The 14,157-nt window shown below is 35.7% G+C and overlaps 2 protein-coding genes across 6 annotated transcripts in view; one reads left to right on the top strand and one right to left on the bottom strand.

Moving 5' to 3' along the window:
• Positions 1-166: 166 nt before the first annotated feature.
• Positions 167-7,710, top strand: hebp2 (heme binding protein 2). Its single transcript, XM_056445583.1, has 5 exons — positions 167-334; positions 892-972; positions 1,846-1,981; positions 3,351-3,531; positions 6,653-7,710. Exons 2-5 carry the CDS (start codon positions 898-900, stop codon positions 6,831-6,833), a joined length of 573 nt encoding a protein of 190 aa, XP_056301558.1. The 5' UTR covers positions 167-334; positions 892-897; the 3' UTR covers positions 6,834-7,710.
• Positions 7,711-10,458: 2,748 nt separating this feature from the next.
• The window catches only part of nhsl1b (NHS-like 1b), a 166,240-nt gene continuing 162,541 nt past the window's right edge, over positions 10,459-14,157 (bottom strand). For all 5 annotated transcript variants that reach the window (XM_056445450.1, XM_056445452.1, XM_056445451.1 and 2 more), the window contains one exon: positions 10,459-12,345. In XM_056445450.1, the coding sequence (XP_056301425.1) occupies positions 11,727-12,345 (619 nt within the window). In that variant the 3' untranslated portion in view covers positions 10,459-11,726. The remainder of the gene's footprint in view (positions 12,346-14,157) is intronic.

The raw sequence follows: 14,157 nt of genomic DNA, 5'->3' as shown, positions 1-14,157 counted from the left end.
TTTGGTTTGATGTTTTATCCAAACTTTTTATAAAGAAGAGAGTTGTGTCATTTTCATCTTCAGAAGAGTGCAGCATTGCTAAGGCGTGTCTTGTATTGTTTACATATTCGTCACAACCAATCGGAGCCTTCGCATGGGAGTGATGTTACATGAAAACGCGGAAGTAGTCCTGTCAGCGTTACTTAAGCGTCGAGTTATTTAACAGCGAAACTGTATCTTCGCTATCTAGGCGTTATAACACACCCGTGCGTGTGTGTTGGATGAATAAATTCAGTGCTCCATCTTTTCTGGGTGTTCAGTCGCTTTCTACATTTTAACGGTCAACCGCGGACAGGTAGGTTTATACCATTGAAGACTAATAAATATGTAATGTAGTTGGAGATTGGCTTCTGCACAGTTAATTCGGTTACAATCAATTCTGCACAATTCGATTACATTTGTGTCAGTGAGGGAAAATAACTCAAGAGATTGCAAAACTTAGTTAATTTTTATGTTTATTTTTAGTGTTGTGAGCAAAAACCACATAAATTTAAATAAAATCTTGTAGTTTTTGTACTAAGCTTCAGTCTGTATTTGAAAGTGAATTCTTTTCTGGAATAACTCATACACTTATTAAAATCATACTAACTTTAGTTTAGAATATAAGTTTAGTGTATAAAACTTTACTATATAAAATCCTATTAACATCAAAACCACTACTCAGTCTTGCTGTAATGAGAAAAGAAAACATTTAGTTCCACCTCATACATGTTTGTAATGATACAGGCACTTCAGATGGAAATATAGACTAATTAATCAGCTCAGATGAGTAGATCTCAAGTCTCACATATTGCCATTTTCAAACTGCACTTTTATGACTATTAATCTGTTTAATTTTGCATAACATTACAGTTTAAGATGCTTAAAGCCATCGGTCAAACTCTGTTTTCCTCTGGACTCCAAAACCCAAAATACACAGCTCAGGAGAGTAAGGTTAGTGTATTTCTCAATGTGTCATTTTGCCAGAAACCTTGCAGACTTTAATGCAGACTTTGGATTTGTTTATTTTTACTCGTGGTTCTCATCACCGAGCAAAGATAATGCTTGTTTATTGTTTTTAATGTAATCTGTCTGTCTTGCAGCAAACGTTGTTGCAATGTCTTATATGCTTCTACATTGTAAAATAAAAACAATATGATCAATTCAGTGCTCAGCATATATAAGTCTCACAAATCTATCTTATCAATTCATATTTTTAATAGGAAGCTGTACACTAATATATTTGTGCATATACATTAGATTAGTCAGTACTGAAGTTTAAACGGTACTGAAATTTAATGGTCCAAAATCTAGTCCACCCAAATGTATATGTTGTTTATATATTGAAAACAATAAATAATAAAAAAAGAGGAAAAATCAAGAGAAACAAACAAAAAAAAGTAAAAATTGAGTTGAAATTTTGTAGGTTGTAATTTTTATTTTTATTTACAATATTTTGCTTCAATTTATTTGCATTATCTTTCAATTTCTAAATATGTTTGGTGACTAAACTATGATTTAATACATATATCTGTTTAATAAATCTCTTTTGTTTAAATGCACCAAAATACATTGTCTATATATTCACTGAGAAATGGATAAAAACATTCATTTTCAAAATGGGGTGTACTCAATATGCTGAGCACTTTAAATCATGACAACATATGTTAATTAACTTTGTTAATGTTAACTTATTAAAACTAAATTAACTAAATTAAGTTTTGAAATCTGTTAATGTAATTTAAATTAAATTGACTCATAAGGTTCATTTGATTAATCTCGAAAATGTAACAGTGTAGTCATATTTTATGAATTGATACTTGTCAGGGTGACAGCTATGAGGTTCGCACTTACCAAGCAACAAACTGGGTGAGCACAGCTGTAACTGGCATGGAGCAGGACCCAGCCATGAGCACAGGCTTCAGAAGACTCTTCAAATACATTCAGGGCAGTAATGAAAAGAGTAAGTATTCATGTTCCTGTAGACACTAGTTTCTGCCATGGAACTTAAAATTTGGACTTCATATTTCAGAATTGTGAACGAGACAAAAAAAGTCTTATTTGTGACATTGCAGAATTTGTGACTGACATACTTGTAATTCAAGTAGGGAAAAATTGAATTGAGTTGCAAAACAGGCTTTCAATGAGTTGTGAGAAATCCTGAAAGCCTTAAATCGAAACGGTTGCCATTCTGCAAAAGTAAAAGTTGCAAAATTCTGATTTTCTCCCCAAATTCTGATTTTAGAGTTAGAGCTTCTATCACCAGAACTGTGACTTGTTTTTCTTAGAGGGTTTTGAGTTTGTTTCTGTTGTAATTCTGAAAAAAAAAACAAGCTCAGACTTAGAAATACTGAATTAAGTCAGAATTGCAATATGTAAACTAAATTGTGAGGAATCTCACCTTGCAACTGAGAAATAGCCAGTCTTTTCCCTTCTGATTATAAAAGAAAAGATAATTCTAAGGGGCTTGAATCAAATCCAACAATGTAAAAGTCTTCTCTAAAATGAGAACTTGTCATCCAAAATGATTTGTTTCATACAAACTCTTGAAAATGGGTTACAAAGTGCAAGTACGATGCAAAAAAATGCTTTTCTTACTTAGATTTTTTTGTCTTCTTTCTAGTGCAAATATCTAAAAAATCTTAAATCAAGAAGCATTTTTCAGGCAAGCAAAACATTTTGTCTTGTTTAAGAAATATTGTCAAAATTAAGTGAGTTTTTCCTTTTGACATGATTATTTAGCTTGTTTTAAGGTAAAACTCACTTTAATTTTGACATATTATTTCTTAAAACAAGACAATATGTGTTGCTTGTCTAGAAAATTCTTCTTGATTTAAGATTTTTTAGATATTTGTACTAGAAAGAAGACAAAAAAATCTAAGTAAGAAAAGCTTTTTTTTGCAGTGTATTAGAAAACGGCAGATTTACTATCTCCTAAATAAACAACAAAAATAAGATATAATGATTTTTTGTTGTTGTTGTAACTGATCTTATACTCTATATTCAGTCTATCGGCAGGTATGAGTACTTGACAACCAGAACAAAAGTATAATATCCAATAAAAACTAGCACAATTGGGGCATATAGGTGAGATGCCAAAATGTATTTTAACATGGAAATGGATGCTTTCTCTGACCTACATGACTGCAATAAAGTAATCTCAAGAAACATATGTAATAATAATAAAAAGCATGTGACAGGTTGTGTTCCCTTGGAGTTAATTGTGCAAATGATTGACCAGTTGACACTATATCTGCAAACCACGCAGATGAACAACCTTGATAATGGACTTTTTTTCTGTTCATGCATCTGTCCTGTATGTGATCTATCAGAGAGTAAGGTGGAAATGACGACACCGGTGAGTTGTTTGATTGACCCTGGAGCGGGACCCGCATGTGAAAGCACCTTTACTGTGTCCTTTTACATCCCTGAGGAACATCAGGCTGACCCTCCCAAACCCACTGACCCAGATGTGTTCATCGAGAACAGAAAAGAGTTTACTGCGTTCGTCAGGTATGTTAATGTCTCAGGCTATTAAATTGTAGATTAAAGGAACCATATAACGAAAATCTGGATACCCAGGCGTTACTGAATAATTGGAGTTTAGTACATTGAAGTCTCATACCGTGAGCCTCAAACACCATTGTTTCCTTGTTCTTATGTAAATTCTTTGAGTGTAAAATCCCAGAGAAAATAACAGGCCAATTAGAACAAACTCTGACTCTGTATGATTTGTTTGTATAATGTGTATATTATGAAATTTGCCGTGTATGTTTGTAATGAGGCAACAAAACACATGTAGACTGCTGAATTAGGGCTGGAAATTATTCGATTTGAAATGTCACACGACTGAGCAAAGCAGAGATTGTCATGCACATCTTCTCAAAGAAATATGGTATGATTTCCTCCGAAGGCCAGAGGGCGCTCTAGTAGAAACCCACAAACCTGTCTAAATACACACCAAGAAAATCCCATGGGGGAAAAATACAAGGCTGCGTCCGAAATCGTATACTACCATACTTTATAGTACGCTAAAATCAGTATGCGAGCAGAGTAGTATGTCTGAATTCATAGAATTTGAAAATCAGTATGCGAGAAGCACCTGGATGACCTACTACTTCCGGCGAGATACTGAAGGGCGCATCCCATGCATGCTGCGCTATCCCATGATGCCCTGCAACAGAATTCATGAATGGGGTTGAATCGACACTGGTAGGTCACGTGACCATGACAAAATAGCATATGTAGTGCATCCCAATTCCATTAATTCCGTATAGAACATCCTTTTCTAATGGTTGAGTAGTACGTTTAAATTCAAATGTAGTACCTACTGAGTAGTAGGCGGTTTCAGACCCAGCCAAGTGTATCTGTCTGCGGACTGCAAGACGGGGGCGTAACATGAAGGGGCGTAACTTGTAGTTATCGAGATCCCATTGAACAATGCGAGATGTCACAATGAGATGTTGTTGGCAAGATGACGGAAATACTAACCAGAGAACATTTTCACTAAATGTTTTCATGAGTTCTCTCCAAATTTATCCACAACCAATTCAATTGATGTATTGTTACATTCATTCATTTAGCAGCTCCACCATGCAACTCGCTGACTTCTTTATCGGTTTTGTCATGACAGTTGGCCTAATCGGTGTCACCTCCTGTGGTTGCAAATAACAGTTCAATGGCGATCGCGTCAAGTATGGAAGCCTCCGCAACTCACGACTGTGCTTTAAAAACTGTGATGGTTGGTTTAGGGTTGGGGAAGGTGTAAACATTAAGAACTATGAAGGTTGGGTTAAGGTTTGGGGAAGGTGTAGACGTTAATAACTGTGATGGTTGGGTTTAGGGTTGTGGTAGGTGTAGACGTTAATAACTGTGATGGTGGGTTTAGGTGTAGACGTTAATAACTGATGTACAGCGCCATCTTGCTGACAACATAGTTTTGACACCTGGGCTCTAACGTACTAAGTTACGCCTCTTCATGTTATGCCCCTGTCTTGCAGTCTGCAGACAGACCCTACTCGAATAATCAGTTGATGAATAAATAGAAGATTGTTTCATTGATTGAGCTTGACTAATAAACACAACTATGGAATAGTCTCGAAGGAGGATTTATTACGAACACTCAACTACAGTTTTGAAGTGAGTTTGGAATAAAATCTATATGTTATTAGTAATGTCACGTAGTGTTTATCACAGCTGTAGTTCCTTGAGAAGTGATGCAAACGTTATTAAATCGAATTCAAATGTATTTTTTCATAGCTTATCAATGAACTATGACTCCATGTAGTAAACAACCCTACTTCATGTAAACGCATGTGCTGGAGGTTTATTAGAACTAGCTTTACCGACAGAATCGGATGCCATTATCATTTCTGTTTAAACTACAAAAAACAGCAACAAAAAAACAGTAGTATTTGCTAAAAATTAATACTTTTATTTAGTGATGAATAAAATGAATCACAAACTGTTCAACATTGATAATAAGCAAATCAGCATATTAGAATGATTTCTGAAGGATTTTGGGAAAATCAATTAAATCAAACCAAATAAATCCAGCCTTGGTGAGCGTAAGCAATTCTTTCATATTTAAAACTCTGCAATAAATCTAATGATTTCTTTAGATATTTACAACTGCGACACTATATCACAAACCATAAGCAATGGGATATAATTAAAAGATCTCCAACAAATATAGAAAAATATTTTATCGATATTATTGAACATGGTCTGCCCACTACAAATCACGTAGCCCACTTATATAGAAAATTAATGCAGGATCTGACAACTCTTATTATGTCAAACGAAATTGGGAATTAGTTAAACATTATAATAGAGGATGAGATGTCGGAACAAATATGCACGCATTGGAAATATGGAAGGTTCGACTGGAAGATGAAGATGAGGTTCTTCAGAGTTCCATTAGTGGTCACCAAATTCGATAGTTCTGTACAATTATCACAAAGCTGGAGAGATTGTGAAGTGGGGGACTATGTTCACATATTTTGGGAATGTCCCAAAATACAAGTGTATTGGCAGGAGGTTAAAAGGGAGGTTAGTAAAGTTTTTGGATACGACATACCAATGTACCCAGTAGTTTTTGCTTGATGGCTTCCCCCCCCCTGATCAGTTCAGTATGTCTCACCTATTTGCACTACATATATTATTAATAACAGCTTGGAAGATAATTACAGTGAACTGGATGAAGACCCACCGACCCACTTTGACACAAAGACTCAAACAGATATATATATATATATTTGAGAAAATGACTGCAGATTTGCAGTTGTAATCAGATATTTTCCAACAGACCTGGGCATTAATCGAAACATTTACTTGATGTTTGAAAAGCTGTCAGGGGCATTGTTGTAGTTATTGCATTTTATGTTGGAGTTTATTTATTTATTTATCTACTTTTCTATTTTCCCTGTTTTTTAAATGTAATGTATGTAATGTAACGTTAACCTTCTAAGTAAATGTTGTGTGTATACTATGTTTATAAAAACTTTAATAAAAACTAAAAAATAAATCAAACTCTGCAATCAGTTTGATTTAGGGCCTTTAGATGCAAGTCAAACTTAACTATTAAGAAGATTGTATGAACATAGCTTGATGTAGGTTTGGCCTTGTTTTGTAGGACCTTTGGTGGCTTTGCTAACAGTGAGAGCTGCCGTGAGGAGCTTCTCAAGCTCATTGAGAGCCTCAAGAGCGATGGCATGAAATTTAAAGAGGCGCCATTTTACCGAGCAGGATACGACAGTCCCTTCAAACTCACCGGCCGCAGGAACGAAGTCTGGCTCATCAAAGATGAGGAGTAAATCTCCTATTGATTAAATGGTCATCTCGCCTTATGATGATGTGAATGAAGCAGAGGTCAATTTGTCTGTCTGAACTTGAATTTCCTCATCTACTCGCACTCAAGTGGTTCTAACCATTGATGAATGTCTTTCTTCAGTTGAACCCAAAACAAGCTATTCCGAAGAACCAACAGCCATTGACATCCAGAGTAGGAACAAACATATACTATGGATGTCAGTAGGTGCTACTTTCCAATATTTTATTTCCAATATCTCCTTTTGTGTTCCACAGAAGACAGAAAGTCAGCTTTGGAACAAATGTAGGATGAGTAAATGAGAGCAGAACTATCCTTTTAACAATAGTTAATATCATGTAGATTCATGTTTACCTTGTGCCGTAAGTGCCTGGATGTTTTTATATGACAATTGACATTGTATTGCTAACATAAGTGACCAATATATTTTTTCAATCTACAGTAAATCTAAAATTAACCATGAAATCATGCCAAAAGCATGTTGAATTAATTTCTTATTGACCGTCAAACTGAATTATTTCTTCAATCCAGCTGTTTGCAGTGGAAAAAAAAACCCTTTTTGTTACTAATAATGTATAGAAGTGCTTAGATAATGCTTGTTTGAAATACTTCATGATGGCTGAATTACTGACACTATTAATGGTTTGAAATATGAGTGTATAATTTTACCTGTATATTTACCTGTTCATACATTGCACTGTGTTGAAATTCAAAATGTAAGGGAACAATAGCAGACTAATTTGACAAAATGTTCTGTACATTGTCGTTTTGTTACTGAAATAACGTACAGGACATGCTTTTTTAAGGCTTGTAACTTCTGGCCCTCTAGCGGTTAAAAATAAAAGTACACGTGTCTTGAAGAACAGTTGTGTATTGGTTGTGGTTTGGTACTGATTTTCTGCACATTTAAGTGACAAGATAATTGAAGAGTTTATCTGCAAATACCGATAACCACCAAATTTAGTGTTCAATGCACTAAACCGAGTTCTAAATCAAGCAAGGGCACTCGATTGAAGGATTATTTTCCATATTAAAAGAAGTTTTTGTCCTAACCAACACTTCGAATTGATATATTAGAAACGGCTTTTATTTCTCACAGGTGAACAATAGAAAACTATGACAATGATCACCTCAGGTAAACCTCGTGCTTTATTCGATGTTAAATGGTAACAATGTGAGTTTGAATGCCATTTCACATGACATTTATTGCCATATACTGAAAGCAGCAGCAGATCTTGAAAATAAAATAAACCTTTTGAAATAGAATTTTAGAACTAAACACATACGGGTGATTCAGCATACATACATTTAATAACGTTAAAGAGGATTAATATGTATTAAATAGATTAAAAACCTTACCATTTCGTGAGTGGGTGTATATTCGGTGCTTCTGGTTGGCTGTATTTAAATTTCTGTCGTGTTTCGTCTGGTGCAAACAGCCAAATTGCTCATCACTGCGCTTCTCTTCATCAAGCGTGTTGTCAGGACCAAAAGAGAGATACCGCTGCCGCAAAATGCACCCCTCATTGACTTTCATTAACATTCTCAGTCTACATTTAAAACAAAATTCAACGGATTAAAATGTAAAATGATTATTATTTTGATGGATAAACGAAGGATAAGAAGTAAAACGCATTTACAAATAGATGAACAATAACAAAAATAATGACTAGTGTAGCCTAAAATTAGGCTTTTTGGTGGGTTTTAAACAGGCATTTAGGCTACATGCAGCACATAAAAATCACACCTAACAATTTTCTTAATCTCATCGGTAGCGTATTTAAAGTCAATTTATTTATTTATTTATTTATTTATATCTCCTGTAATGGAAGGGTTCCATTCATGAAACTCACCTTATCACTCTTATTAGTCCTAACTCTAATATTAATTTTTTTAAATCAATTTCAGTTAATAAATGCACATTTCAGAGCGGGTGCATGTTACAGCAGGGGTGCGCCTCCAGGCACAACACCGGCACGGAGAACACATTTCCAAAGCTTTGTTTTTAGATAATCAAGCATGTTCACTTGGCATGTTTCTTAAATATCTGCAAACACACAGTATTATGGTGTCAAAAACTTACATGTACAGCACCTTTAAGTAAGCAGTGTTTGGTAGAAAACCCCGATTATTCAATCAAGGCAACAAAAAAAAAAAAAAAAAGCTCTAACAGACAATATTTTTACTTCACGTGTAGTTTTATCAACCCAAACAAGTTTTTACTCAAACTCTACCTAATGAATCCAGAGAAACAGAAATTTCAGTTGTTTTTTTCGGGGTTTCGGCATGTTTCACCAAGTCAAATTTAAGACTTTTAAGACCTTTTTGAATTAAAATTAGGATTTATACAGGATTTATGCAGGACTAAGGGTTTTTTTAAATTGCCAGTGGGAAAGATTTTCACTTGCCCGTTAAAATTCAAAGTTATCTCTTAGTCACATATTGAAATTATGCATAAAAACAAGCAAACCCTAGTAATATACATATACTGTTTTCTGTATTCCTTTTTTTCTTTGAAAAAAATGATGTTTAAAACATCACAACAAGTGTGACAAAACAAGACTCAACAAGTAGCTAAATGCATGGAGAACTTTTAAACAAATGTTGTGAGGAAGATAATTGAAACACATTGGTAGATTGTTAATTATTATATTAATTATTTAAACTGAGTTAGATGTAACTTTTGTTAAACATTCAGATTGGGTAGATTTACACAAAGGAAAATTAAGACCCGTTTAAATTTATTTAAGACCAACAACACCATATCCCTGCTGAAAAAAAAAACAGCTTAAACTAGCCTAAGCTGGTTGACCAGTCTGGTTTTAAAGGGCTTTTGGCCATTTCCAGCCTGGTCTTAGCTTGTCAGGCTGGGAGATGACCAGCCAAAACCAGCTATGTCCAGCTTAAACCAGGCTGGTCAAGCTGGTTTAGGTTGGTCATTTTCCAGCCCGACGAGCTAAGACCGGGCTGGAAAAGGCCAAAACGCCTCTAAAACCAGACTGGTCAACCAGCTTAGACTAGTTTAAGCTGGTTTTTCAGCAGGGATTTCAGTTAATTTAAGCACTTTTAAGGCCTACATTTTTTTCTTCTTTTTAGGACCCCGTGGACACCCTGTTTTTAATGTTTTATGTATTTAGATGTTCCATATGTCTAAGCAACATTTGCAGAAATGTCATTAATACATTTTATTTCTAAATGAATATATATTTTTTTAAATCAGAAGCTCATCTGGTAAAGGACACAACCTCAGGTGCAAGCTAAAGCTGTCCAACAAGGCCAAACACACACACCTGCATAGTCATCAGGTTTATTTTTGAGGTAACGCTTTGCCTGAATATCATGTTCACACGCTCAGCACAAAAGACGACGTGTATGTGAAGAAACAACACGCTTATGTCGGTCTCTCTCGCAAACAAACATCCCTGACCTCTCGGCTCGCTGTTACCTATAAAAATCATTTTGCATACACAGCGCTCCAGGTCACCGGTGGTCAGTGCGACAGAAGCAGTGATGTATGGGTGCGAGTGTCAGGGTGCCGGTGCTAATGAGATTGTGCTTTGGGCTGGCGGCTGACAGGTGGCACTGAATCAAACACACAGACAAGACAGATGGAGCGTTTTTAAATATCACCATGTTTTATTACAGAGACATACTCCAGAGGGTTAGCAGCTCGCTTCCTCTTTCCCATTCTTCCTTTTCCTACTTTCTGATCGGTATTTCCATCACAGCAGGATACAGATACGCGACAGAACCAATCAGATCTTGAAGACACACATGTGTAATCCCACCCATCCCAGAAAAGCTACGGTGTATCAAACCACATTCTGGCTATGCTAAAATAAATACTCTACAAAAAGGAAGCCACTCCTAGGAAAGGTTTCTAAAATGTACAAACTCTTCGAAAATAAGTGGTTGTTACTTAACATTTCTGTAGCTATGTACATAAAAAACATTATAAAACTGCACGAGAAAAGAGAACAGGTAAACAGGAGGGTTAGTGATTAGCTCGCTAGACGTTAGCAAAACAAAAGTCACTCTAACAAACACCCTCACATTTCAGTGTATTAGAGTGTCCTGTTCGGCTCTTTGGTAAGCAAAACAATTACAAGTACACCGGTCGTTTATTTCAAGTAAGATAGCAGAATGAACTCTTTAAAATAACCAACATACACAGATGTTTTTTCTTTTTTAAATGACAAATAAAAGACGATGAACAGTGCAAACCAACACACCAAAAACAAACCTTTTTTTTAAGTTTCCACAAACAAACTCATCATTACTCCAATCCATCGACCCACAAGTCCTTTTCCCTTCCAGACACTTCTGATAGTCCGAACGGTATGAAAAGAGAGTCTCTTATGGAAATTGGTCATGTGCTCCTATAACTTAGTCTCTGAAGACTGGAGTGCTAAAGCGGACTCAGTGAAGTTTGAGATGTTTCCAACAGACACCAACCAAAAACAAAGTAGTCACATAGTAATTCCTTCATTACAACTTTCATTATCTGCTTAATCAAAACAGAAAAAGCCACACAAATCTGACTGTTACTGGTAAAGGATGGAAATGAACAAGATGACAGAAGTATCTGCTAAGCTTTGGAAAGACGAGTCTAGTATTGCCACTGAATGTAGAATTCTCTTCAAGAAAAAAAGGTCATGTTTGATTAGACTGGTTACTTCTTTCTCTGAAGAGCTACAGTAAGAGCAGTAAACCATTTACTGCTTGAGCCGAGCGCTGGATCTGCCTCAGATCTGCCTGCACTACTCCATCAGACAGGGATGCCTGGATTAGAAGGCGGCAAGACCGCTCTTTTAGTCTTCTCAGTCCATCTCTGGAGCCCAGAAGACCTTCTTCCTTTGCCAAGGAACTTTTGGGGATCCTAACTGCTGCTCTGCTCACATAAAGTGCTGTTTGAGTCCTGAGAGATGGGAAGGGGTGTGTTTGACGGAGAAATAGGGTCTTCACAGTCGGTTAGTTCTCCATCCCTCTCGCAGATGACAGTCATGGGGCTGCTGAGGATGCGGCATCGGGCGTTGTATTTGCTGCTGGCAGCAGATGGTGGCGTTCGGGATCGTCCATATTTTGGGCCTATCAAAGATGGAGAAGTTGAAAACATTCCCTCATTGCGCGCCCAGTCCTCTGCCGCCCTCTTGCTCCGGCCTGGAGAAGAGCAGGGGCTCTCGGATGTTGGAGACGCCGGATCGAAGGAGGAGTCGAGGGAACGGGTGCGTTGAAAGCGCGGGTCGGTGCTGCGCAGCATCTCGGCTGCAGACATGCGGAAACTGCTCTCAGAGCGACTGCCTTTCTTTAGCAGGAGGGCCTTGAAGGTGTCACTGCTGGTTGCCGATTTGCGGAGGCTGCGCTGGATGGAGCCTGTTTGCCGGGGCAGAGGGGAGTTCAAGTTAGGGCTCGTTCCTGTCGGGGTGACCGGTGGAGATAAAGGACCCCGGGAACGATCCTCGTCTGATTCCTTGCGCCCCAGGACTTTCCGCTTCGACCTGGACATGAAAGAGACATAATGTTCAATTAATGCTTTGATAAAGGGGATATAAAGCCATATATCCACAATAGGCACGCACATTATATTAGGAGTTATTTAATTTTGTGAAGATATCATGGATATTTTTGTAAGGCTGAGTTAAACATTAAAGCTGTTAATTATTTAAGAACACTTTCCCCGCACTTTAACAAATTTCTGGCAAGCATTGCTTTCACTTTTATGGCCTGAGGTGCAATTACACATAATAAAATACTGTCCTTGCTGGAATCTCCAGAAACAAAAATAGATCATAATTGACTTGATATATTTTTTGATCATCATCTAATTAAATAAAACATAAAAAAGAAACTTATCCATATTCAAATATTGATGAACAAAGTATAAAGCTGGAAAAAAGTTATATGTATGTTAGGGCTGCATGATATTGGACAAACTGACATTGCCTTATTTTATTTGTGCCAATAAATACTGCGATATGAATATAATTTTCAAGACTTATAGCTCTGTATGGAAAGAACTGATTTTTTTACATTGATTGTGATGATTTAATAGGAGGGTGAATCTGCATAAAATATAATAAATCCATTACAAGCATAAATTAATACAATAGACAAAGACACAAATGAAATAAACAGTGCTTTATGGCTTTCTGGAGAGTCTGACAGTATTGATGTACCAAAATTAAATAATCAAATGTAAAATAACACTATAGACAACATTTGAAGTGGATGAAAACATTAAAGTTGTCCTAAAATTATTTAACAACAACCATTCTTGTCTAAAGACAATTTTGCTCCTCCTTATAGTCTATAGTCTTCATCATAGAAATAGTTAAATACAATTAATCGTTGTTAATTGTTTGTTAACAATTGTAATAATTTTCTAGTGCCCAAAATGGTTCAAATTTGCTTGAAAACATACAAAAATCGCAGACATAAATACACATAACTGTGTTTTTTGGTTAGTTATCATCTTAACTAAACCTGAGATCCTGCGATGTGACTTGCAGATTCACACATTGCGATATCAATGCTTAAATGCTGGAGTAATCTTTTAAGTTCATATTTTTAATAGGAAGCTATACAATATTATATTTGTGCATATACATTAGATTAGTCAGTACTGAAGCCAAATCTGGAGCTTATCTAACAAAATAACTTACGATAACGGTCCAGAAAATAGTACATCCAAATTTATATGTTATAAAAAAATATTAAATACAAATTTAAAAAAGAGGAAAAATCAAGAGAAGCAAAAAAAAAAGTTACAATTTAGATGAAATTTTGTAGGTTGTTATTTTTTTTGCAATATTTTGCTTGAATTTAATTGTATTATCTTTCAATTTCTAAATATGTTTGGTGACTAAAATATAATTTTAATAGATATATCTGTTTAATAAATCTGTTTTGTTTAAATGCACCAAAATACTTTGTCTATATTTGCTGAGAGATGGATAAAATATTCATTTTCAAAATGGGCTGTACTCAATATGCTGAGCACTGTATATTGCAGCCCTAATGAATATATAAAGTTCTAGAATACATATTTTTGTGTACATTTTTAAATTCCACCATTGGTTATTTGATTGCGAATTTTAAAACTATGTGCAACCCCTAACTAAAGGTCAAAATCCTGTTTTGCATTATTAGTTTAAGCTAGGGCTGTGTGATTTGGGGAAAATATCTAATTGCTATTTTTCTGAAAGATATTGTAATTTGATTAGCGATTTAATTTTGTAGTCAAACTTCAGCTCAATAATCTGTAAGCTGGTGCAACAATTCTGCGCCAGCTCTTAAAAATGACCTGTTTT

The sequence above is a fragment of the Danio aesculapii genome, chromosome 20, assembly GCF_903798145.1.
Source record: "Danio aesculapii chromosome 20, fDanAes4.1, whole genome shotgun sequence".
In the NCBI taxonomy this organism is placed as follows: Eukaryota; Metazoa; Chordata; class Actinopteri; order Cypriniformes; family Danionidae; genus Danio; species Danio aesculapii.
Note: the sequence above shows the minus strand (reverse complement) of the source record. Positions and strands in the feature narration are given on the sequence as shown.